The 27,330-nt window shown below is 35.4% G+C and overlaps 1 protein-coding gene across 5 annotated transcripts in view; it reads right to left on the bottom strand.

Annotated features, from left to right (window-relative positions):
* Positions 1-27,330, bottom strand: part of AGL (amylo-alpha-1, 6-glucosidase, 4-alpha-glucanotransferase) — an 82,388-nt gene that overhangs the window by 31,083 nt on the left and 23,975 nt on the right. For 2 of the 5 annotated variants that reach the window (XM_042953017.1, XM_042953019.1), the window contains 18 exons: positions 23,951-24,132; positions 23,476-23,587; positions 18,398-18,524; positions 17,947-18,049; positions 17,754-17,851; positions 16,727-16,866; positions 15,480-15,667; positions 13,766-13,889; positions 12,781-12,944; positions 12,107-12,208; positions 11,833-11,988; positions 11,587-11,737; positions 9,052-9,176; positions 8,850-8,962; positions 8,356-8,490; positions 5,229-5,359; positions 935-1,071; positions 553-686 (listed from right to left, as the gene is read on the bottom strand). In XM_042953017.1, coding sequence (XP_042808951.1) covers positions 553-686; positions 935-1,071; positions 5,229-5,359; positions 8,356-8,490; positions 8,850-8,962; positions 9,052-9,176; positions 11,587-11,737; positions 11,833-11,988; positions 12,107-12,208; positions 12,781-12,944; positions 13,766-13,889; positions 15,480-15,667; positions 16,727-16,866; positions 17,754-17,851; positions 17,947-18,049; positions 18,398-18,524; positions 23,476-23,587; positions 23,951-24,132 — 2,422 coding nt within the window. Of the gene's footprint in view, positions 1-552; positions 687-934; positions 1,072-5,228; positions 5,360-8,355; positions 8,491-8,849; positions 8,963-9,051; positions 9,177-11,567; positions 11,738-11,832; positions 11,989-12,106; positions 12,209-12,780; positions 12,945-13,765; positions 13,890-15,479; positions 15,668-16,726; positions 16,867-17,753; positions 17,852-17,946; positions 18,050-18,397; positions 18,525-23,475; positions 23,588-23,950; positions 24,133-27,330 lie in introns of all 5 variants that reach the window. The other 3 variants (XM_042953018.1, XM_042953020.1, XM_042953021.1) reach the window with 3 other exon arrangements.

The following is a 27,330-nucleotide window of genomic DNA, read 5'->3' as shown; positions in this document are numbered from 1 at the left end:
GAAAAAGAACTATATATGCATATTCTTTTAAAAAATTTTTTTTAAACATTTTTATTTATTTTTGAGAGAAAGAGCACGAGCAGGGGAGGGGCAGACAGAGAGGGAGACACAGAATCCAAAGCAGGCTCCAGGCTCTGAGCTATTAGCACAGGCCCTGACGCGGGGCTTGAACTCACACACCGTGAGATCATGACCTGAGCTGAAGTCTGACGCTTAACTGACTGAGCTACCCAGGCATATTTTGTATGCATATTCTAAACTTATATCCATTAACGTAACAAGTCAACGAGTAAACAGAAACAAATAATATAAAACAATTAAATTTTCTCATGAACATGTTTTTTTAGCTTTACTGAACAGATTTTAATGGGGATGTTTGTTTTTATATGCTCCAGATTAAAGGATGCAAATATATTTATTATCCACTTACAGACTCTCAGGTCTAACTCTATGACAATTCCTTACGTTTTGGTCTTTCAAATGTGTGTATAAACTGACTGCATACAGTTTCTACACAAGCATGCCTATTTACTCAAGCTTTGTTGGATATACCTTGACATCTGCTTCCATGCTATATCCAGAAGAGTGGTGTATGCACCGATTAGTATAGCATCAAAGTAGCATGGGATAAGATAACGTGGGATCTGCTTCAGGTAGAAGAACATAGCCTGCAACCATTTACCAACCTGTCATAAAAATAATTTTAGAAGTTAATTCGGTGTGTTTACAGGCTGGATGCATTTTAAGAGGTAAATCCAAACATGCATCTATTATCTAATAATCCACTAGATTTCCATTTATTAGAATCAGAAGATGATGAAGAAGGGAGGGAAATATTTCAGGTCAGAAAACAATGTTAATTTTATAGATACCATAGTAACATAATTTTTATTTGTGTCCTTGTTTTTTTCAGCTAGAGCATAGCTTTACTTACTTCAGCAATAGTTCCTGACCGTGAAATAAGCCGGTTACTGACATAGTCAATCATCCAATCTCCAGATCTCAAATTATCACAGAAGGGATGCCCCAAGTCATTCTTTGGTCTTATTTCTGCCAAGACGGACATTAATCCTGAAAATTCATAGAAATATCATGCTGTTATTAGCAGAGGCAACTTGTTCCCATAGCCTGGGCTACTGCTGTCTCTAATGATTTAGGGTGAACACATATAGACGTAGACACAAGGGCTGCAAAGACCACAGTGGCACTTCCCGTGGTTGGAGATAAGTGTGGCAACAGTGGCTGGGCCCAAGATACAAAGACATACTGAAGGGGACTACTGTCATAGGAGCTATGCCGAGCTTTCCAGGATGCTTAACTTCTGGGACTTGTTTTGTTCTTTTGAATTTGAATATTATAATATTCAAAGGCAACTAAATGTCATAGTTTCCCTACCCTAAGGCACTGGGGAAAAATTGGTAAGTCTGTGTCTTGTCATAGTGGAAAGTGGTAGATTCATTACTATTCAGGCAATCACAGGACTGGTTTCAGAGAGAACAAGAGCATCTCTCATAACAATAATAACAAAGCCTGCTTTGGAAAGAATCTTTGAAATATAGCAAGAGGTAGCTGGGACTAAACAAACCATCAAGGTGAATATATGGGCATATCCTTAAGTAATACTCAACAGAAACTCATAGAATTCCTATGCATACATAGCAGAGTCTGTTATTTCAATGACAGAACAATAGCACTTCTTTGGTTGCCCAATAATGCAATAATTTCCACCTTAAAAACATTATATTAATAGCCTCACCATGTTCACTTTGATTAAATTTATTTATATATTTAGAATTTAATTCTACTGTGTATGTAGCATGTCTCGAGAAATTGAAAAAATAATTATATAAATTTAAGATGTAGTTCTTTCTCTCAAGGGCCTTTACAACCTTCTTTGGGAAACAAAGCTTAAAACATAAAAAAAAAAAAAAAAAAAAAAACTAGAAAACAAGACAGTATAAAATAACATTTCACTTTTGCCCTAGTATTTTAAGGGAAGGCAAACATTGCTCAGCAAATGTGAGCTCCACTTGTTTAATAATGGTGACATGATGGAGCAGCGTTTTAGAGATCTGATATATCAATGGGATGGAATGATTCGTGGAAGAGGTAACAAGAGGTTGGAAAACAGGTTACTTGGTTTTGCAGACGGGACTTAGTCTTTGAATAGGGTGCTAACTACAAAATAGTTATAGAAAATAGAAATAAATAATAGAAAATAGAAAATAAAAGGATATGGCATATCACAGAGAACACAGAAAAAAATCCATAGTCATAATCACTGATTAAATAGGGAAGATAAGAGGGATGGATCCAAAAATAGATTCCTGGATTCCAACATGACTGAATATGTATTATTGTAAGAAGTAGAGAAGAAGAGAAGGGGAATGTGGCTTAGGGGAGAGAAAGTCAGTGAAGTTGGTTGGTTTGATGTAACTGAATATTGCTATTTAAAAAATTTTTTTTAATATTTATTTTTGAGAGAGAGAGAGAGACAGAGAGAGAGAGAGCACGTGTGCGTAAGCACGGGGGAGGGGCAGAGAGAGACAGAGACCCAGAATCTGAAGCAGGCTCCAGGCTCTGAGCTGTCAGCACAGAATCTGACATTGGGCTTGAACAAACAAGCAGTGAGATTATGAGCTGAGCTGAAGTCTGATACTCAACCGACCAAGCCACCCAGGCACCCTGAATGTTGCTATCAAGAGCCTGCTAGAAATATTCAGTGGAATGTTGGAAACACTAAACTGTCAGAGAAAAAAGGGATTGATATAAAGAAAAAAATAAATTAGGACAGAGTTAGTAACGAACTAGACTTAACTCTAAGAAAGGAAAGAAAAGAAGTTCATGGAGGGCGCCTGGGTGACTCAGTCGGTTAGGCGTCCAATTTCGGCTCAGGTCATGATCTCACAGTTCGTAAGTTCAAGCCCCACATCTGGCTCTGTGCTGACAGCTCAGAGCCTGATGCCTGCTTCAGATTCTGTCTCCTTCACTCTCTGCCCCTCCCCTGCTCATGCTCTCTCTAAAATAAAAAATTAACATTAAAAAAAATTAAAAAAAAAGAAGTTCATGGAAGTCTTTTCTGTCAAGTAGCAGGTGTTCAACAGCTCGGAGTGAAAATGGAATGAATAGCTGTTTATGACTGGTAACATATACATTTCTTTATTTCTCACAGCACAAAACATTATGTGTTGAAAGTGAGACTGTTTTAGAAAAAAGTGTCAAAAGTACAAAAATCTGAAATTTACGGACAGCTTCTTATGTGCTTAGTTTTGTAGAAAGTATAAAAGCTAAAAAACAAGAATGCAAAAAAGGCAAACATTCTTTTTTCTCAAGGTACAATCTACTTAGTGGAATTTTAAATTTTTTTTTTTAACGTTTATTTATTTTTGAGACAGAGAGAGAGAGACAGAGCATGAACGGGGGAGGGGCAGAGAGAGAGACACAGAGTCGGAAGCAGGCTCCAGGCTCTGAGCCATCAGCCCAGAGCCCAATGCGGGGCTCGAACTCACGGACCACGAGATCGTGACCTGAGCTGAAGTTGGACGCTTAACCGACTGAGCCACCCAGGCGCCCCTTAGTGGAATTTTAAAGCTAATAACCACCAAGTACTAACTATGAACCAAGCATTGTCTAAATGCTTTACATGTATTATCTCATTTAATCCTTGTGGTAGGCACTAGTACTGTTTCCATTTTACAGGTGAGAAAATTGAACCATGGAGAGCTTACTCTAAGGTTATACAGCTAGTTAGTATAGAACCAGCAAGTCTGGTTCTAAATCCTTTTTTCCCCCAGATGTATTTATTTATTTTCAGAGAGAGCAAGTGGGGGGAGGGGCAGAGAAAGAGGGAGTGAGAGAGAATCCCACGCAGGCTCCATGCTGCCAGCACAGAGCCCAACACAGGCTCCAACTCTGGAAACTGTGAGATCGTGACCTGAGCAGAAACCAAGAGTTGGACACTTAACTAACTGAGCCACTCAGGCATCCCTAGAGCCCATTCTTAACCACAACAATAAAGATTCACAAAACACGTTGTGCTAATTACTAAAATACGCAATATATTCCAAGGGCCAAGTAAGAGGAATAATAAATTAATACAATGGGTATCTAGGGGACAAAGAAATAACTGTGAAAATTAATAGTTAAGGAATGCTTTGTGGAAAATGTAAGAATTGAATTCATCTTTATTATTTATTATTTTTTTTAATTTTTTTTTAACGTTTATTTATTTTTGAGACAGAGAGAGACAGAGCATGAACGGGGGAGGGTCAGAGAGAGGAAGACACAGAATCTGAAACAGGCTCCAGGCTCTGAGCTGTCAGCACAGAGCCCGATGTGGGGCTCGAACTCACGGACCTTGAGATCATGACCTGAGCCGAAGTCGGCCGCTTAACCAACTGAGCCACCCAGGCGCCCCTGAATTCATCTTTAAAGATGGGTTAGATGGACAAAGAAAATAAGGAGTTGCAAAGGAGGCATGATACATGGGATCCTATATGAACCAGGAACACATGTGTGATAAACCAAATTTTCCGGACAAACATCCAAGAAAATGTTTCCAACCAGATGGGTTAAACTGATAATTAAATATTTAGCTCCTATGTTCTGTCTTACAACTACTTAATATTTTTTTTTTTTTTAATTTTTTTTTTTTTCAACGTTTTTTATTTATTTTTGGGACAGAGAAAGACAGAGCATGAACGGGGGAGGGGCAGAGAGAGAGGGAGACACAGAATCGGAAACAGGCTCCAGGCTCCGAGCCATCAGCCCAGAGCCCGATGCGGGGCTCGAACTCACAGACCGCGAGATCGTGACCTGGCTGAAGTCGGACGCTTAACCGACTGCGCCACCCAGGCGCCCCTTTAATATTTTATTATAAGTTCTCTTTGTAGGATAAGACAAATATGCAATGAAACAAAACTTCCAAATAGATGAAAAAGAAAGATGAATGTATAATAGTTACAACATAGTCCCATTTGGGGCCCAAATAAATCTTCTCATTTAGTCTTCAAGAAAGCCCTATGAATCAGACAATATTTTTCACATTTTATAGAGGCAGAAATTGGAGCAGAGAAAAGGGAAGTTACTTGCTGGAGATCCAGCTGGCAGAGCCACAATTTGAACCTAAGCAGTCAAATTCTGAGCCTGGACTCCTATTTCCATAAAGAAGACACCATATGACCCTAAAAAAACCCTCCAAAGATTTAACTATCCTTGCATTTGCTTACCTTGAAGACCTGCATATTTAAGAGATGACCAGTTTGGGATGTCGTAACAGCCTCCACCATCTTCTTGTTCTTCTGCTTCACATCGGTAAAGTACCTGATTCAGCTCAGCCAAAGTTAATTTAGAAGCAATACTAAGAAGTTGAAAATAAAGAGAACTGGTTAAATACAGTAAAATTTCACTTGCTGTCAATAAAACCAAAGAGGAAAATCTGAATCATAACCATAAAGTGTCTTAGCAATATATGTTTTAGGAATTTGGCATTATGATATACATTATAAACAATATTCATTATGAATAGTAGTTTAAAGATAAAACATGCTAAAAATTCAGTTAGAAGTAACACTTCTTTCAAGCAAAAAAAAAAAAAAAATGATTTGCCAAATTTTACTACTTAGAGTATGCTAGAAAATTTTTTGGTTGCTACCACCTTTTTCTCACAAATTTACTTTTTTAATCTTTCTAGTTGGGCTTAGTTTCTTTATATTCTATGTGGGACATCAATGGCTTTTTATGCTAATTATCTTGAAATCAAAATACTTCTCAAAGACTAGTAAAGGGATAATCAAAAGTCAGTTAACCACCTTAGAAATCAGGTAGCATTTCTCTCCTTTTCCTTTTCTCCTTTCCGCAGGTTGCATTACCCTTTAGTTGGGTTATTCAGGAAACCAGGATTTTCTTAGATAAAGATGCTTCTTGATAGTAGTTGGAAGGAAGTGTCTATCATGGCCTTGGTTTCCCTTTGTCCAGGTAGCAGTGAGACTGTATTACTGACTACACCTGAGTACAACCGAAAACTCTTTCTTGCAATTCTAGCTGTTTAGTCATTTCATTTTACCTAACTGAACACAAATCCTCCTGAGTTGTATGTGAACACATATCCTCTTGAATGTACTTCCTTCCTTCTCTTTTAGTTCCGCCTCAGCTTAGAAAATTATTGTTGGCTGTGCTTTATTCCCTGTCTCTGCCTAGACTCTGTCCCCACAGCTGGGACTGACTTCTCTTTCATCTGCAGTCTGTGAATCAAGTTTGACCAAATCAGTCAGCAGTCTCAGTATCAACTCCATTCTAGGGCAATATTTTTCAACACGTAGCCAGTGAACTTGCATATGAATTCCCTTGGCCTTGCCCCAAAATAACCTGAGTAGGTCTGAGGATGAATATTCATTTTATAAGTACTGTGCAGAAACACCAAATTGCTTCATCACAGATTTTTTTTAGAATGCAACTACTTTTCTAACAATAGTTTGAATGGAGCTAATATCCTTAATGATAAAAGCTCTTATAAAAACAAAAAGTTGAACACAACAGAAAAATGGACCGGTACATAAAATGATATTTCATGGACAGCCAGTGAACAACAACAAAAATTTAGCTTGGGGGTGCCTGGCTGGCTCAGTTGGAGGAGCATGCAACTCTTGATCTCAGGGTCATGAGTTCGGGACCCACACTGGGATCCCGAGAGATTGCTAAAAAGACAAACTTAAAAAAAAAATTAGCTTAACTAATATTTAAAACAAATTAAGATGTGACTTTAAAGTAGTTTATGTTTACAAATTTGATTAGTAATAGCTAACACTCATCAATCACTTACCATCATCTTATAATCACTGTTCTACGTGTTTTACATAAATAATCATAACTGTTTAAAAGAGGCACTATATTGATATCTATTAGGTTGCTTGCCCAAGGTCTTACTTCTTACAGCTATGAGAGTCTGAAATCAATTCAGGTTGGTTCCATATTCTATGCTCTTAACATTACATTGTAACAATATATACTCAGAATTGGTAACAATGTCAAGTAATGTACACCCCTACATAGAGCTGAAAGAATAAAATCTTTCTGGAGGAGATTTGGCAGTTTTAAAAGCCTCAGATATGTGGAGATAGCCTTATGAAGAAATTCTGTGTCTGGAAATCTATCCTAGTATTTATGACCGAAAACATATATTGAGCATTTATTATATGCCATCAAGTGTTAAGTGCTTTCTATGCAGTATCCTATTTAACCCTTACTAAATTTAAGAGGTAGGTGCTATTATCAGCCCAGTTCTTCAGGTGGAAAAATTGAGATGAAGAAAATCTTAATATGTTGTCTAAGATTATTTTAGGAATAGTGAAGCTGGAGTGAAAGCCAACTCTAAATTTCAAAACCCAAATTTTTTGGTATTATGTGGTACCACCTAGTAAGGGAATAGATAGTAAGGGAATGACTAAGAATTCAGGCAAAGATGAATGTAAAAAAACCATACATAACAGGGAATTATTGGATGTAGTTTAGATGTCCAAAAACTGGAGGCTGAGTAAATAAATTTGGGGCTAGCCAAATAATAGAATAATATGCTCCCCCTTTTTGTGTGTTTCAAATTTTTATTTAAATTCTAGCCAGTAAGGGGCGCCTGGGTTGCTCAGTCTGTTGAGCATCTGACTTTGGCTCAGGTCACACTCCGTGAGTTTGAGCCCTGCATCGGGCTCTGTGCTGACAGCTGGGAGCCTGGAGCCTGCCTCAGATTCTGTGTCTCCCTCTCTCTGAACCTCCTCTGTTTGAGCTCTTGTCTTTGTCTCAAAAATAAATAAACACTAAAGAAAAATTAAAAAAAAAATTCTAGCCAGTTAGCAATATAGTGTATGTTAACTCTAGCAGGAGTAGAATTTAGTGATTCATCACTTACCTATAATACCCAGTGCTCATCACAACAAATGCCCTCCTTAATACCCATCACCCATTTAGCCCACCCCTCCCCCGCCCACCTCCCCAATACAGTCTCATTTAAAAAATGATGTGGTAAGGAATATGATGAATGTAACTTAGCCTCAAATAGTTCAGAAAAATTGTGTACATGTGCATGTGTGTGTGTGTGTATAGAGATGTATGTATCTGTTTACATGTATCTACCTATTGCTACATATAGAGAGTGCATGAGTGTGAGAGAGTGCACAAGCAAGCACACACACAAATGATAAAGCAATAGGACAAAATGTTAATAACAGATGATGCCGATACTACTGGCCTTTGGACCACTGTGTGAGTAGCAAGGATATAGAGGACTCTTATAAAAAATTGCTTCAATCAGACTTGTGGTAACTGATCAGTTATTAAAATGGCAAATCTCCATAAACTACTTACAAAGCGAAAGGAATTTTTAATATAGGATCTGAGTTGTCAACAGCAAGGCTTCCAGATTTAAAGTGAGGACTGAACTGTGTCAGATGATTTCGAAGAATTCCAACAGCGACTTGTGCATGTGGATCAAGACTAACTCTGAAAATGTTAATTAAAAAATGGTTACTTTTTAGGAATGATTTATTCCAAATTAACTCAATATATAATCTATTTTACAAACAAATATATAATCTATTTTACAAAAAACTGAGCCTGGGTGGCTCAGTTGGTTAAGGTCTGACTTTGGCTCAGGTCATGATCTCTTGGTTGACGAGTTTGAGCCCCACGTTGGGCTCTGTGCTGACAGCTCTGAGCCTGAAGCCTACTTTGGATTTTGTGTCTCCCTTTCTCTCTGCCCCTCCCCTGCTTGCACTCTGTCTCTCTCTCTAAAAACTAAATAGACATTAAAAAAAAAAACCCAAAAACAAACAAAGTCAACAGTTTGAATTCCAACATACCTGAATATAATAACACTTCCCGGAGACAAGTTTTCAAATTCTATTTCTTGAATATATTCGTTGGGTCCTTTTGTGGCAACTCCAGCTTGTTTAACAATTTTACTTTCACTAAGCTTGAAAAAAATTGTATAAGACCATTTAACAAATAATTCTAATGTCCTTAAAATGTTAAATACAGCAGTAAGATTAGAGTCCCAAATACCTGAATATGTTCTCTAATTTCTACTGTGATATTTGGCATTCCATTGATGAAATTCTCATCCTTCCGATAAGGTTTTGCATTTCTCTCAATAGTTCTGGCTTCAAGAACTACTTCTTCAATTTTGCCTAGGAATACATGAAATGTTAATGAAATTTCATATTAAACCACCTGAAATTAGGAATTGCTAAAGGGTTTTAAAATAACTTAAAGTTGAATATGAAATATCAGTCTGAGGGTAGATGATTGTACCCAAGATGCATTTTTCACACAATGCTTTTGTTTTTAAAACATAAATTAACAAAGATTTATTTGAAAAGAGATCTTATTCAAGTAATAATGGCTTAGCTCTCAGGAACAATATATAACCTTCCTAATTTTGAGCAGAGAGAAAATAAATCACTTAGAAGACTTGTATTAAGAATTAGAAAATTTCAGAAATACAAAAAGTAGGGAAAAATTAAAAAAACCCAGGTCCTACTTCCTAGCTTAAGAAAACATTACAAATGTGTACCTTTCCTTCTCCTTCAGAGGTAACTACTATCTACAGTTTGGCGTTCACTGATCCTGTGCACTTTTACTACATATGTCTGTTTCCCGACACAACAGGTTATTTTCCAATTTCCAAGCTTTATTAAAATGGATTCAGATTATATACATAGTTCTGCAACTTGCTTTCTATTAAACAACACTGTATATTTTAGATTTGTTCACATTGCTACATTAGCTGCAGCTCATTTATTTCAAATGCCAAATAGCATTCCACTGTATGAATATACCAAATATATTCTCATCCCTGTCTTCTAACGGAATATCTGAGAGTTGTTCAGAGATATACCTAGGACAGAAGTGCTGAGTCAAAGGATACATAAAACTTGAATTTTATTTTTTAAATAATTTAAGCTTTAAGCCATTAATCTGACAATAGGTAACAGCACCCTTTGGATCCAGAAATTCTACTTCTCGAAATATATACTAAGAGCTTGTTTAAATTTTTTGTTAATGTTTTATTTTTGAGACAGAGAGAGACAGAGCATGAACAGGGGAGGGTCAGAGAGAGAGGGAGACACAGAATCTGAAGCAGGCTCCAGGCTCTGAGCTGTCAGCACAGAGCCCGACGTGGGGCTCGAACCCATGGACCATGAGATCATGACCTGAGCTGAAGTCAGATGCTTAACCGACTGAGCCACCCAGGCGCCCCACTAAGAGCTTGTTTAAAAGAAAAAATTATTCTGAAAAAATTATTCCTAATGTATATTTAAAACTTAAATAAGACACCGCTAAACATATAAAGAATATTAAAAATAGAATACTAACATAATAAAATATGAAATATTGAACATCATGAAAATCACAATTTCGTGGACCAAATGGGGATGTTTTAGTAATGATTGGTGACCAAAACAAAATCTGAGGTAATACTGTCCACACTGATTCCAGCCATGTAAAACTATATATGTACATTAGCAACAATTAGACAAGATTACTGAATATACACTTGTAAACAGTTAAAAATAGCTAATGAACATTTAATTCTAAAACTGTTCAAGTTGATAATTTTTAAAAATTGGAGTTATGCATATTTAACAACTAGCAACCGACATAGAATATGATTATTTTTATAGGAATCTTCATCTATTCTTATAATTGACAGACTGGGATAGCTGTTAATGCTCACAGGAGAATGTTTTGCTAGAATATATGATATATAACAGTAAGTGAGGAGATAAAATACACACATCTAGAAAAAAATCTAACAATAATAAGGATATATCTCAGGGATGCATTTTATAATTGTCAAAGAAGAGATATGGGAAGACTATAATTGCTGTATGTTCACAAAAGAGAGAAATTACTGAGTACTTAGAAAAGGTTTTTCAAGGGAGGTGGAACTTTAGTTCTTGAAAGATGTGAAAAATACACATATATAGATGTTAGTAAGACTACTTGAGGACCAATGAAAATATCTATCTGGTTAAAATAGTGGAGTAACAGAGGGCTAGGAAGGCAGTTGAGGATGGGTTATGAAGAGCCTTAAATATTAAACTCTTTTTTACTTTGGTTTATATAAGTGTGTAGGTATGTACATGCACATACACAAATACACACACACGTATGTATACATACAGACACATGAATGTACACATATATTTCTTGGGTATAAAAGAAATACATGTAGGTTTTATAAAAATTAGGAAATATGGGAATGTATTAAGATAAAAATAAAGCTATTTCACAACTCAAAAAATGTTAATATTTGAGAATATTTCTGACCAGGTTTTGTTCCATGTAGTAAAAATGTAAGTTCCCCCAAATTAATTCCTTTCTTCCATTCTTTTTTTAAAGTAAGTTCTATACCCAACATGGGGCTTGAACTCACAACCCTGAGCCAGCCAGGTGCCCCAACTTACCCAAAATTTCAAATTCTTTTTCTCAACTACAGCTATACTTGCAATGTGTTATAATATATGCTATATAATTACAATTTAATATAACAAAGTAATATAATCACAATATACCGGGGATATATTGCATTACCAGGGATGCACATTTGAGGTACTTCCTTGCTGTAAAATGAGGTCTTAGGATTCCTGAAAGCAGTTCTAGACACAGACACAACAGACTGATGAATACTGGGTGAATGTCTTGTTACTGCTACTATGTCTTCATCAACCTGATCCACATACACCTGAGAAACAGAAAGAGAAAACACATTAGCACTCAAACTGGAAAGACTTACTCTGAAATTAAACCTTAAGAAACTTAACAAAAATTGTTTCTTGCCTGAATGAAACCCTTGGCCCCAAGCTCTTGATGAAGTTTATTGATAGCACATCTGGCTGCAATAATTCCACTTTGTAAATTAACTTCACCTGTATTTGATGGCGATGCTCCAGGATTCCACTTAGTATAAAACCGTTCTTCAGAAACCACTGAAATCTGAACAAAGTTAAAACTTAGCCATGTATACATTTTAATTATAATGAGAACTTTTGGTAAAAGTGCTCAAGGTTGTTGGCCATTGTGGATTTAAAAAAAAAACAACACACAAACACACCTGATGAGGCACTAATTCATCATAGCCTTTAGTACTTCCACTAGCACAACATGCCATAGAAACAATCGTGGTACTCGGGAGAGCATCATATTCTGACCTATGCTAGAGAACAATAAACAAACAAACAAAAAAACAACCAAGTTTATTTTCTTTTAAATGCAAAGTGAAGTAAAGGATACATAGTTACACACTATAAGACATTCATATGCTTTAAAACAAATAAAACATTAAAAAACTATGTACCACAATCACTTATAAATCTAAGACATGATTCTGAAGTATGTAGATATTATTGCCACTAAGTATCAGAGAACTAAATATCAAAACATTTATTTATTGATTTTTCCTTTTTCAAGTTTTTATTTAAATTCCAGTTAGTTAACATCCAGTGTGTAACATTAGTTTCAGATGTAGAACTGAGTGATTCATCACTTACATACAACACCCAGTGCTCATCACAAGTGCCCTCTATAATACCCATCACCCATTTCATTTAGCCCATGCCCCCACCTACCTCCTCTCCAGCAACCCTCAGTTTGTTCTCTATACTTGAGTCTCTTTTATGGTTAGTGTCTCTCTCTCTTTTTTTTCTCCTATGTTGATCCATTACATTTCTTAAATTCTACATGAATTTAGCAAAATAAGTAAACACAAGAAAGAGATTAGATGCTTACCACAATAGGACACTCATTATCATGGGTAATATCCATAAACAGGGCATGTGCAATAGCCGGCATTAAAGGCCTCAGACAAGGCTGAACAAAGGATCCAACGGGTTCTCCTCCATATCTATAAACTAACCTCCCTTCTTCATGGCTATTATATGCACTCATTGCCTCTGCAAAGCATTACAAAATATTTTAACAATCTTCATTATTATTGTCCAGAAGAGGTTAGGTTTCTTACCATAACTAACTTTCCAAACAAAGGCCACATAAATATTATAAAAAATAAAACTACTTTAAACATTTAAACAAATGTCTATTACTTTAGGTGACAAAAAAGTCTTCTCTATAACTTAGCCGAAGAAAAGGCTTATGTAGGTAAAAGGGAACACATGTTGTTTATTAGGATGTTGGTTATATAAAATCTATGGGAAAAAACCTAAGATTATATCATCTATCCAAGTAGGAGATGAAAAACAGATTTGTACATTTTCAAAAACAAAAAAATACTTTTGTTCATGAGTCATCAATTCATCCTACTGGTCTTTCAATTTAAAAATGAGATATTTTGGGGGTGCCTGGGTGGCTCAGTTGGTTAAGCCTCCGACTTGGGTTCAACTCATGATCTCATGGGTCACCAGTTTGAGCTCCGCGTTAGGCTCTGTGCTGACACTCTGAGCCTGGAGCCTGCTTCAGATTCTGTGTCTCCCTCTCTCTCTGCCCCTCCCCTGCTTGCACTCTGTCTCCCTCTCTCAAAATAAATAAATAAATAAATAAACATTGAAAAAAATTTTAAATGAGATATTTTTCCCCAAAGTGGTAATTTTTCCTAATAAAAACAGACTGAGTTACAGAAAATTTTGTATAGAGTATTTAAAAGAACATCAACTATGTTGGAAGTTACTAAACATTGTATGTAAAGCTATTAAATGCCTTTAATCTACTTGAACAAAAACTAAAGTTTCAGTTGGGAAATACATGTCAACAAGCCTACCTCTTATTAGGGAGCTAATGCCCAGCCTAGTAACAAAGACATTGTCCAGGTCTTCGCTTCCCGTGAACAGTTCAGCTACTACATACAAATTGGGTTGCAATTTCCTAGCAGCATCCAACATGTACTGCAAAAAGCACAGTCACAAATGTAACACAAAGAGAAAAGCGAGTAGTGGGGAAGGAAAGGAGGCAGAACTAGGCATGGATTTGACATAGGAAAATATCATGGAGCAAGACAAAATGGAAATCCAAAAGGAATTTCCAAATAAATTTAATTGTACACATGTAAGAAAACATAAAACGGACCAATACACAGAGGAAACAAGAGAATTTATAAATAGAAAACAGAAAGGAAGATTCGATTTTGCAAAGATATAGAAACACAAGGGGGGCAAAAAAAGGAAGAAGAAAAATGTTAGTGTCACATTAAAAAACGTAAACCATACTGCTGTGATTCTGCTAGGCTTTACTCCTGTTTTATGTGCATCTGTTTTTAATACTCTAAGCAGACTATTAATTTTCAGGCAGCTGACTAAGCCATTATTAGGAAATTCCCTCAAGGTGAATCATTTAGCTATTGCAAAGATTAGGTCTGACGAACCATACTAAAGCTAGCTTTTCCTACAGATGGTAGTAAAATCTTAATCAGAAATTAAATCAATCCCAATTTTTTTCATATAACATTTGTAAAAAGGTTAACAAAATAATTGAAATTCTATCAGCTAACAAGTAAAATCCTAGAGGATTTTGTAACTCAAAATTAAGGAAACTGAGTTTTAATTTTCTGATTTGTCATAATAACAACCTTAGAAATATGTATATATGGCTGTTGCTAAAAGTACAATAAGAAAAAGACCTCTGCTACTTTTTGGAGCTAAAAAATGTGCTACCATCTAAACTAATGTTCACTAAAGTCTTCCAAATCAAGTCAATTTTTCATCATAGGACTTGAAACATATTCATTCTAATACGGCTTTAGAATAATCGATATTTTCCAGATATGCACACATTCGGAAAGAATAGTAAGTTGTCACTGGGAAGCTATCAAAAGTCTTATAAACGGGATGAAAATTTTAAGTGTTTTCAAAGCTGTATTAGGTAGAAGATAATGCTATAAATTTTGGCACTGTTTCAGTTTCTATAAAAAAGCCCGAAGAGGGATAAACAACCTTTATGTTTACACTTACACTTTTATAAATAATTAATTACAAATTGAATGAAAGAGGCTAAAACTAGCTTCAATATGCTGTAATGTTAGTACTTAATAACATAATATGTAACAGGTGACTTCACAGTATCTATTAATATATTAAAAGCAACCTAAGAATAACAAGGATAAGACAAATTGAAATTTATATACCACTAAAATATTAATATTATTTAAAAGTTAATAATAAAATAGTAATAATATGTTAACAATATGCATGACAGTATGGTTATGTATTTATTATCAGAGACAATATGATCTACTTCCCTAAATTAAAATAAAAATATTAACCTATCAAACATTTTATAGCCCAGTATTCCGTAACAACTGCATCAAAAGATTCTGTTACAATTGTGAAATTATGCCAAAGTGCTAAATACTCCCATCAAATCAATGCCAGTGTCTAACTAGCAAAAGGAAACATGTATTTGCATGTTTTATTTAAGGAAAGCGAGAAAAGAACACTACATTTCTTTTTTTTTAATGCAGATGAATTGTTTTTCTGTACCTCAGCTACGTGAAGGGGTGTTGAGTGGCAGTTATCAAGACGCACTCCCTGGAAATAAGTCGCAGTTATTTCAGTGTATTTTTTCATGTGTGCCCAGAGAAAAGGACAGTCGTCTGGTTTATTCCCATAGCGTAATTTGACGCTGTCTCCCCAGCAAATAAGTTCTCTCCTTAGATAAACATTTGAACCTGTTAAGAAAGGAGCTTGCTTTCAGTGGGTCAGGAAATAGAATGAAAACAATTACTTCAAGGAAATACTGCTGTTTTTAAATCACACCGAGTATTTCTACCACAAACCATATATTGGTTAAAATTATGTCTAAAATGGTATCGGCATCTAAATTTATAAAGTTTTAAAAAGTTAACATTATTTTATATCTTACATCTATTTCACCAAAATTCTATGTTACAGTCTCTTCTAAAAATGTGTGCTTAATGTCAAAAATTCAAGTTGCTTCTGAAAGGAAAACTGTAGCAGTAGTATCACAGGCCCTTTGAAGATAAGAGTTTTACCAAAAACATTTAAACCTGCCTTTCCACCTTGTTACTCATTGTTGGCAATAAGTTACATTACATCCACAGCCTAGGGCAGAAGGCCTTTTCTCACTTAGAATAACTAGAAAGGAGAACGCAGAGATACTTAAACCCAAAGTACATTCTTTTTTAAAAAATGATATTTTTGAATTAAATTTAATGTCATTAAGACAGACTTCTGAAATGTTAAAAAACAAATATATTGATGGGTCCCCAGCAAAATTCTTCCTGGCAAAGAAACAGCTGTAGAAAAATAAAATGCTAGGAGAGAGAGGGAACCTGAAAGCTGAATTTAGTGTAACTGCTATTCAAATACCTTAATACCTCTCTGGCTACTGAATGAAATATCTCTTAAGGTAATATAATTATAATAGCAATAGTTTCAAATGTCTTTTTAAAAATGCAATAGATTAAATTTTTGACCAAATAAAACTTTATGCAGAACCATCATATAAAATAGGTAAAAGCCATTCTAGTTGAGCATATGAGGAGAAGGAGGGGAAAGAAGGGGGAAAGGAAAAGATGAATCCCATCTTTTTCGTCAATCCCTTCTCTTCTCTCTCAAACTGCATGCACTTCTGGCACCTCTGTGATGAAATGCTTTAAGAACCATTAGCCTAGTGGGGAAAAAAAGTCAACGAAATAGTTTATATTTTGAGCTTGCCATAAAGTTTTCTTTCCCTATCCACAGAGAAGTTAACAAAAATGATGTACCTGGTTCAGCAAAGTTTCGAAGGGGATCATCTCCCATTACCCACCCATTATGTGCCATCAGAAAACAAGCTTTATTTGGGTGATGAATCATAGATTCTTCTGTGGAGAGGGTCATTTCTTCAAATGGGAAAGTAAAATATCTATAGAGATACAATTAAATATTAAATCCACAGAGAGAAACTCTTTGGAAACAATTTAAATTAGTACTATCAAAATACAGTACTTCCTCCTTAACAAATAAAATAAGATTAGTTCGACACTATAGAAAATAAACTTCATTACAGGTCAAAACTCTTCAGAAGATTTCCTTTTTTTTATTAAAAAATTTTCAAAAATGTTTATTTATTTTTGGGAGAGAGATAGAAAGTGAGTGGGGGAGGGGAACAGAGAGAGAAGGAGACACAGAATCTGAAACAGGCTCTGGGCTCTGAGCTGTCAGCACAGAGCCTGACACGGGGCTTGAATTTGGGAACAGTGAGATCATGACCTAGGCTAAAGTAGAACACTTAACCAACAGAGCCACCCAGGTGCCCCCAGAAGATTTTCTGAGTAAATCTACTAGATTTGAGAAATGCAGTTAGCATTATAGCATTCTCTGGTTAACATCTTAAATAATAACTTAAAAAATCTCATAAAATTACTAAGAAAATCACTGAGGTATTGACGTTACTTTGTAAAAGCTATTACTACACTTCAGTTGCCTAATCTGTGCTGCACATGACCTACAAGATAAGGAGCTAAATGCTGGTTCAATTTGATTGACATTGAGTTTATTATAGTAAGTACACAGTCCTCCAGAAACATTATTGTAAATGATTATAAATTGGTTCATAGTGATGATAGTTTCTCTAAACATTGGACTAACAAAATTAATTAATATTAAGCCTAGCTACCAAATCAAAACTTCTATTTCAAATAAAAAATGTACTGGAGTTACACATTAAAGGAAGCATTCAGATTAAACTGAGAAGTAAAATACAATTTTCAATTTTTAGCCTTTAATGAGAAGAAAACAAAAATGGAATACCTGGTAACTAAAGGATGTTTTCTAGTGACAGGTCCTAGTTTAGGACCATGGCCAGCCAGTCGTTCATAAAACACATTTCCCAAGAGGCAATTAACTGCCTAGAACACATTAAATGAGGTTATGTCAGTAAAACCAACAACAACACACATTATTAAGACTCAAAGAAAATCAGTAGTTCAAAAGTAGGTGAAACCTGTTCCTGATGATAGTTCACAAGTTGGTGCTTCTCTGAATTTAATTCCTCAATTCTCTTACGGAACCAGTTACAGCATTCATTAATTGCGGCTGGCCCATTGCTAGAGCAGAGACAGCAATACACACTTAATATTGAATGGTTTTAAAATTCTACATTTAAACATTTTCTCACAAGGGTGAATGAATATATTTAAATATATTCATCAGGATCTTAATTATAGCTGAAGAAGCTTTCCAACTGTAAAAAATTTTATATACACATATAGGAACACGGACCAGCATACAGAAAATAGAGGAAAGCATCATGCATTTGAAGGAGTAGAATTATGGCAAAATCATTTATCTAATTTTCTATTCAGGATTCTAAGAAATAGCATAATAGTAATACTAGCCGTGAAGGTTTGTAACTAATATCATCCTTTATTTTGTAGGAAAAATACATAACATACTCATGTGGTATGAAAGTTGCTAGTGCAATGTTCATGTCTACAGTACAGCCAAGCCTTCTGTATTCAGGATCTTGAATAATCTTAAGGTGTTTCTTTGGATCAGGTTTGGTTGTTATTTTCCTATTTTCTGAAAGCAAGAGCAAGAAAAGATGATATCTTAAATGCAAATATCCACAAGGAGATTGTAATCATTACTGATTCCAAATTTTTAATTTACAATTTTTTCATAGAAAATAAAATGTTTATTTCACAAGCAGCCTTCCTACCCCCATCTTCCTGAACACCACCTAACACACACACATTCACACACACACTCACACACACACTCACACATATATATATACACAGAGAGGGTGGGGCGGGAGAGAGAGCGGGGGGGGGGGGGGGAAGGGAGGGAGGGAGAGACAAGAACATTATAGAAGAAAAACACAGGGATTCCTATCAGTTCAAACACTTCCCCACTTTTCTGCTTCAGTCGGCATTCACTTATTCTACTATACATATTTTAGGGCATTAAGGATGCTGGTGGCACAAGTTTTCTTTTTAGGTGTTAGCAAATACACTAATATCAGGAGGTCTTTTTCTTCAAAGACTGCTTTCTATTCAAAAGTGTTTCTTTACATTCTCTGAAAGAAGCACACAGGGTTGTTTCTATACTTTTTTCCTTTTCACCAACAAGCATATTCCTTACATAAAAATAAAAAATTAAAAAGTAAATAAATGCTCTGTGGGAGGAATTTTCATGCCTTTTCTGGAACTTGTTCTTAGTAAATTAGATGTTGTGCAGGATTGCCCCCACTGGGCTTGATTTTATAACTACTAACTAATATCTGGCTTATTCTAAAGAGAACTTGAAGTGGCTTATAAAAGCACAAAATAAGATAAAATACATATAAATTCTTAAAATCCAGTGTCTGAGGTTCATCTGCAAGAGTAACCATATGAGCAATACCTATCAAAATAATACCAGCATTCTTCACAAAGCTAGAACAAACAATCGTAAAATTTGTATGGAATCAGAAAAGACCCCAAATAGCCAAAGCAATCTTGAAAAAGGAAACCAACACAGGAGGTATTATAATTCTGGACTTAAAGCTGTATTACAAAGCTGTATCATCAAGTATGGTACTGGCACAAAAACAGACACTCAGATCAATGGAACAGAATAAAGAACCCAGAAATGGACCCACAAACATATGGCCAACTAATCTTTGACAAAGCAGGGAAGAATATCCATCCGATGGAATAAAGACAGTCTCTTCAGCAAGTGGTGCTGGGAAAACTGGACAGCAACATGCAGATAAATGAACCTGGACCACTTTCTTACACCATACACAAAAATAAACTCAAAATGAATGAAAGACCTAAATGTAAGACAGGAAGCCATCAAAATCCTCTAGGAGAAAGCAGGCAAAAACCTCTTTGACCTTGGCCACTGCAATTTCTTACTCAACATGTCTCCAGAGGCAAGGGAAACAAAAGCAAAAATTAACTACCAGGATCTCCTCAAAATAAAAAGTTTCTGCACAGGGAAGGAAATAATCAGCAAAACTAAAAGGCAACTGATGGAATGGGAGAAGATATCTGCAAATGACATATCAGATAAAGGGTTAGTGTCCAAAATCCATAAAGAACTTATCAAACTCAACACCCAAAAAAAACAAATAATCCAGTGAAGAAATGGGCAAAAGACATGAATAGACACTTCTCCAAAGAAGACATCCAGATGGCCAACCGACACATGAAAAAATGCTCAACATCACTCATCATCAGGGAAATACAGATCAAAACCACCATGAGATACCACCTCGCACCTGGCAGAATGGCTAATATTAACAACTCAGACAACAACAGATGTTGGCGAGGATGCGGAGAAAGAGGATCTCTTTTGCGCTGCTGGTGGAAATGCAAACTGGTGCAGCCACTCTGGAAAACAGTATGGAGGTTCCTCAAAAAACTAAAAATAGAACTACCCTATGACCCAGCAATTGCACTACTAGGTATTTATCCAAGGGATACAGGTATGCTGTTTTGAAGGGGCACATGCACCCCAATGTTTATAGCAGCCCTATCAACAATAGCCAAAGTATGGAAAGAGCCCAAATGTCCATCGATGGATGAATGGATAAAGAAGATGTGGTATACATATACAATGGAGTATTACTTGGCAATCAAAAAGAATGAAATCTTGCCATTTGCAACTACGTGGATGGAACTAGAGGATATTATGCTAAGCAAAATTAGTCAGTCAGAGAAAGACAAATACCATATGACTTCACTCATATGAGGACTTTAAGACACAGAACAGATGAACACAAGGGAAGGGAAGCAAAAATAATATAAAAACAGGGAGGGGTACAAAACATAAGAGACTCTTAAATATGGAGAACAAACAGAGGGTTATTGGAGGGGTTTGGGGAGGGGATGGGCTAAATGGGTAAGGGGCATTAAGGAATCTACTCCCAAAATCATTGTTGCACTATATATAAATTAAAATTAAATTAAATTAAATTAAATTAAATTAAATTAAAAAAGAGTAACCATATGAAAACTGCCAAGAAGTGTTTGAAAAAAAAGAAAAAGCTACACAATCAGTGTAAATGATAAAACAGTCTTCAATATTGATAGAGTGAATAAAAGATCACTGTAATAGTATAGATAACAAACCTATATATATTTCGCATATGACTACACTATGAAGGATTTATGGTGGTACTACAAATCAGTAAAAAAGGATGGATTATAAATTCAATATCATTTTCTGAATAAAAATAAATAACTTATATAATATACAAAAATAAATTACAGGTGTATTGAACATTTAAATGTAAAATATAAATAAGATTATTAGAATAAAACAATGTTGATGGAAGGATTTTTCTCAGCATGATGTGAAATCAGAAGCCATAAAAGACAAGACTGACAAATTTGACTATACTGAAAAAAATACCTCCATAAATCAAGAGTTAAAGGGTCAACAGCATACTAGGAGGGCATATGTGAGGCCAGTATAATAAGGAATCACCAATAATAATAAGTCAATGTGAAAATGTCAAATAACCCCAACCTAACAGAAAAATAGGGAAAGAACATTCATATACAATTAATGGAAAAATGGTAAAGTAACACGTGAAAAGATACTTCACTAATGAGCAAAAAGCTGCAAATTAAAATAAGGAGTGTTTTGTCCAATTGACAAAGATTATAAAGATTAATGGTATCTTGTTGGTGAGGGTATATTTAGTGATGATGTAAATTAGTACAACTTGTGTTGAAAAGCAACTGGACAATATCTATTGTAAATTTATCATTAAATTTGTAAACTCTTTGACCCAGGAATTCTGTGTCTAACAATTTATTCTGCAGATTTATTCACATAAGTAAAAACACATACAAGGATATATTTTCTACAATACTGCTTATAAGGATATAAGTTCTACTAAAGTAAGGGCTTGCTGTGTTCACCACTGAATCCTCATGCCGGGAAGAGTACCTAGTATGTAGTAGGTGGTTCAAAAGATAAGTATTAAATGAATGAAAGAATGATGAAAAAACTGGAAATAATTTATTGAAAAGGCTAAAGAACTTCACTGTTTAAACAGTCTGTAAGCTGTAGTCTTCTGTGTGTGTATAAGAGATATAAAACATATATTTAATTTATACATACACAATTATAAAAAATGTATATAAAATTTTAATTCCTTTCAAAAAGAGTCTGAAAAGAGACACAAAAACTATTAATTGGTACATAGTTCCCTCTAAGAATTGAGTTCTGAGGGAGAAGGAGTCACACATTTTTTTAATTGTATTTTTGTACTGTTTGTTTTTTCTTTACTATGAGTACACACTATTGCATTTAAATAATACAGCTTATAAATATCAGAGGGAAGAGAAGATAGAGGCCTTTTAGTGAAATGAAACATGAAGAAAAGTTAATATAAAAATTTCATGTATCAAGATGTTACACAATTGGGAAAGCTGAAGTGTGAATCTGACCTTAAGTTTCTAGACCTCAAGTAATACGGACTTTTCCTTTTTTGGTGTTAAGAGGAAATGGATTTTATTTTATTTTATTTTATTTTATTTTATTTTATTTTATTTTATTTCATTTCATTTTATTATTTTATTTTATTTTATTTTATTTTATTTTATTTTATTTTATTTTATCTGAGAGAGAAAGAGAGCGTGAGCTGGAAAGAGAGGCAGAGGACAGAGAGAGAATCCCACGCAGGCTCCACTCTCAGCATGGAGTCTTACACAGGGCTTGATTCCATGACCCTGGGATCATGACCCGAGCTAAAATCAAGAGTCAGTCGCTCAACCAACTGAGCCCCCCAGGTGCCCCCTGACTTCTCCTTTGAAAGTAGTATTTCTGGGTATTATTCTAGCTCTAGATTCTAGATGAGGAAGAGAATTTCTTATTTTAAGAGCCAGCAATATCCTTGCTGTTAGGCTGTCCTACACTAATTGTAGATACATCTTTATGATATTTCTCTCTAATTTGCCTCCTCAAAACCCTTTGAGCCTTTTACTCCCCTCCTTTGTCAGGGACACAATGATTCACTTCTTTAGTTTAGTTATGTCCTGAACTGAAGATCTGCTCCTTGCTATTATCTGGGTCAGTCTTACTAGTGGGTAGGTAGCCTTAATGGTGGGCCCCATCAGCTGGAAGCCCTTCTACCTCAGTTAAGATTTCTACTTTAGCCAACAGAACACTACATTTCTCTGTTTCAAAGCCTGTTTTGAGCTTTCGGCAGCTGAAATAATCTGCTCTACCCCCCTCCCATTCATGTATTTAACAAACATATACTGAGCTCTATTATATTCTGAGCACTGTGCTAAGGAACCAATAGTAAGAAACAGTCCCCAAGAGAAATTATTATGTTATGTATTATTATGACATACTCTTTAGATGTCTCTGCTAACTCTCAGCTTCCACAATCAGTTTATAGTAGCACAAATATCATATAATGATAACAGATTTAATAATGTCTTAACCTTAGAAAAGAAGAGCTATCCCTTTAAGAGTAATAATTTTTTTTTAAATTGCTAGGAACATTCTAATGTATATCACTTACCTTGTGTAAGAAGTCCTCTAAATTGCTCAACTGCTTTGTGAACGTCCACTTGGAAAAATTCCCAGAGTTGAATCTTTGGAAAAATATCCTCCCAAATTATTTTTCGAATGCACTGAAAAATTTCAATAGTTGAAAAAAATATATTCAAAATCTTTTCACAAAACATATTTACCATAATAAAGATAGACTCTAAGTAATTTTCAACCATATATTTAATTTGTACTTTAGAAATTCTGTTATTCTGAGAGAGGAAGGGAGGCAAACCACATGAGACTCTTAAATACAGAGAACAAACTGAGGGTGGATGGGGGGCGGGGAGTGGTGGGGAAGAGGGAAAATGGGTGATGGGCATTGAGGAGGGCCCTTGTTGGGATGAGCACTGGGTGTTGTATGTAAGCCAATTTGACAAATTATATTTAAAAAAAAGAAATTCTGTTATTCTGTTTTAGTGTGGTACTCCTCTATACATACTGACATTCATTTGATGATCATTTTCAATCAAAGCAGGTACTCCTTTTTCTTTGTATTTCCCTTCTGCAACGTCACAGGATAAATGCCACAGTGCTCTGTCTAAGACCCAGGCAGGTTTTAAGTGTGGAGAATTTACAAGGTTATATGCACTTTCTGGATGTTCGTGGATCCATTTACTATTAGCAGCTTAAAGAAAAAGGAAACATAAAAGAACATCTTGTAATTAAACTCAAGTTGGTATCTATGTTAAGATTTAAGATGAAATAAAATGTCAATATCCACTACTCGTTTCCTTCCTTCCTTCCTTTCCTTCCTCCCTCCCACCTTTCTTTATTCCTTCCTCCCTCCCCTCTTTCTCTTCCTTCCTCTCTCCCTCTCCCTTTCTTTTCTTTGCTTGCCCTTTCTTTTTTTTTCTCTTTCTTCCTTTCTTTCTTTCTTCCTTCCTTTCTTTCTTTCTCTTTCTTTCTCTCTCTCTCTCTCTCTCTCTCTCTCTCTCTCTCTCTCTCTCTTTCCAAGTAGGCTTCACGCCTAGCGTGGAGCTCAATGCGGGGCTTGAACTCACAACCCTGAGATCAAGACCTGAGCTGTGATCAAGATTGGACGTTTAACTGATTGAGTCACCCAAGTGCCCCCACCACTGATTTTCTTATATATTAGAAACAATATTTAAATATATTATAGAAATTATATATTACATATTAATGTTATGTTTTATATTAAATATTTGATATTAACTTAAAATATTTATAGTAATTTATGATACTGCAATTTGAAAAACATTTTTTTTTTGTTGGTTGTGGTATCCTGTCATCTACTTCACCATACCTTTTTTTTTTTTTCTGTTGTAAGAATTTTTAATTGTAAGATGCAACATTAACTTATTAACACCCTTCTAATAACATGTTTACTATTGTGGGAGTTAAGAAGGGTCTTGTCCTCAGCCCATTTTGATGGTCCTTGAGTCAACTATTTTTTGGAATGTTCCTTATAAGCCTGAAAACAATATTTCCCTGCAAGACAGACAGGGCTTCCACCCAATTTCAAGTTCAGTGTCCTTGTTAAAGCCGAAAGTTACCTGAATCTTCACTCTGGTTTAGGCTGCTCGGTGACAGGTTCTAGAATATCCATCTCCCTTTTCCCCAGATGCCTCTCTAGTCTCCTGAATGAGAGGGAATTTCTTTGGCCTCACCTAAGCTCTAGTTCTATATACTACCAATCTTTAGAATTCAAAATGTCATTTACACCTTTTTTTCCTATACAATCATTTCATCTTGTATTTTTGGGGAGGAGGGAGGTGTGGTTTCTTCCTCTGGGTCTTTAAATATGATTGTATCTCCCTAAGGCTAAGAATACAAATACACATTCTATCCAAACTCAGTTATTTCTCTGACTTCTGCAGTCTGTTAATATCAAGATCAAATGTCTAGGAAATCCAATCTGTATCTGCTTCCACTGTCTCCCCACAGTCTTGTTCCTTTTCCCACTTTAATCTGCTTCTGCATCCATCACTCCACTGAGATTACTCTAAGCCTCCTAATCATGAAATTCAGTGCTACTTTCTCAACTTCATCAGTTTAACCTCTATAACATCTGCCATTATTGATTAGTCCTTCACTGATTTATAAAACACCTCTTCCCTGATTTACAAAAGGTATCATTATCTTGGTGTTTTTTTATTTTTCCTCCTCTCTTTTGGCCCTTCTCTTCATTTTTTTTTCTTAAATTTTTATTTTTCAGAGAGAGAGAGAGAGAGAGAGAGAGCGAGAGAGAGCACAATTGGTGGAGGGGCAGAGAGACAAGGAGACACAGAATCTGAACCAGGCTCTGAACTGTCAGCACAGAGCCCAACGTGGGGCTTGAACCCATGAACCATGAGATCATGACCTGAGCTAGAGTCAGATGCTTAAATGACTGAGTCACCCAGGTGCCCCTCTTCTCATGTTTATTAAACTTCGTGGGAGGTTTATTACATCTTAGTCCTTCTCTTTCTCTAAACATGCCCTTCCTCATCACAGCCACTCTTCTTAATACCCACATTTCAAACCTGTCCAGCTCCGGCCAAGGCCCAGGCACATCTACCCAGGCACTTGATGGGTAGCACTGCCAGAGGACAGCATAGTAACTCAAAATCCATTCATATCTCTGCATATATCTACACTTAAAATGTGATATATCTTAGGCACTGTTTTGGGAGATGGATATTATGCGACAAAAGTGAGCAAGGCTCCTGTCCTCATGGAGCTTTTTCATTCTAGAGAGGTGGGTTTTTTTGTTTATTTGTTTGTTTGATTTTATTGTGCTTAGACAATTCTGACAGAATAAAATTCAGTTCTCTCACAGGCAACCTCTTTGGATAGCTAATCTTGAATGGTTGATAAGATTTGTCGTTTTGGTAAGACTGATAAAAGCCAGGCTCAGAAATTGCTAAAAAGAAACACACTGAGAGTACAAGGATGGAGCTTACATCTTATCATTCATTTGTATCAGTAAGTTTAGGATCAGAACCAGAGGAGTTCTGCAAGGTATTCCAAGTATTTGCAACATTAAAGAATATGTGTTTTCATTTTTAAATAAACAAATAAAAGTTATACATATTTTGTTTCATCTTTAAAATAGAGTAATGACCCCGAATTCACAGAGAAGCATGAGTGGTTAATGTACATGAAACAAACAGTAGTAACAACTACTGAATACCTACCATATGCCAGGAACTGTTCTAAGCAGCTATATGCACTAATTTATTAATCCTCATGTCCTATAGCATAATGTAGGGCATAGTTATGTTCCTTTACCAGGGGAAGAACTGAGGCACAGAGAGATAAGTAACTCAAAGTCATACTGCCAGGAAAGTACTTGGGCAAGAGTCTTCAGACCCTGCAGTCTTAACCACTCTGTTCTTCTGCTGAGATGAATGTGTTCATACCTCATTCACTCAGCTGAGCACTATTACAATCCTTGCAGAGTTTAAAAATCACTATTTTTAGTTTCAGTCATTTATTTAGTAAATAATGTGGGTACATAATTTACTTACTTATTATTTATTCATATCCATAATAAACACTTGGATGGAAACAGGATATATAAGAAACAGAGATGTCGCAGTAAGTTAAATTAATAGTTATTTAATTATGAATCAAGCTGCGTTTCCCTAGATTCATCATCATATTATTAGAATTCAAGATGTAGGAGAAAAATGTAATGATGATTATATCTAGTTAGGATTTTCATTTATTAAGAATATTAAGGCTACCCTAATTTTTTAAATGGTAAAATCCTGAAACTTTGTTACTTATCTCAATTTTTTGAAACAAAATCAACTGTAAAATGAAGGAATTCTAAACATTAATTCCACCTGAAAGAGAGGTCAAACCAAACTACATCTTA

This window comes from Panthera leo, chromosome C1 (genome assembly GCF_018350215.1).
Source record: "Panthera leo isolate Ple1 chromosome C1, P.leo_Ple1_pat1.1, whole genome shotgun sequence".
NCBI classification, from domain to species: domain Eukaryota; kingdom Metazoa; phylum Chordata; class Mammalia; order Carnivora; family Felidae; genus Panthera; species Panthera leo.
This window is presented reverse-complemented; position numbering and strand designations above follow the sequence as displayed.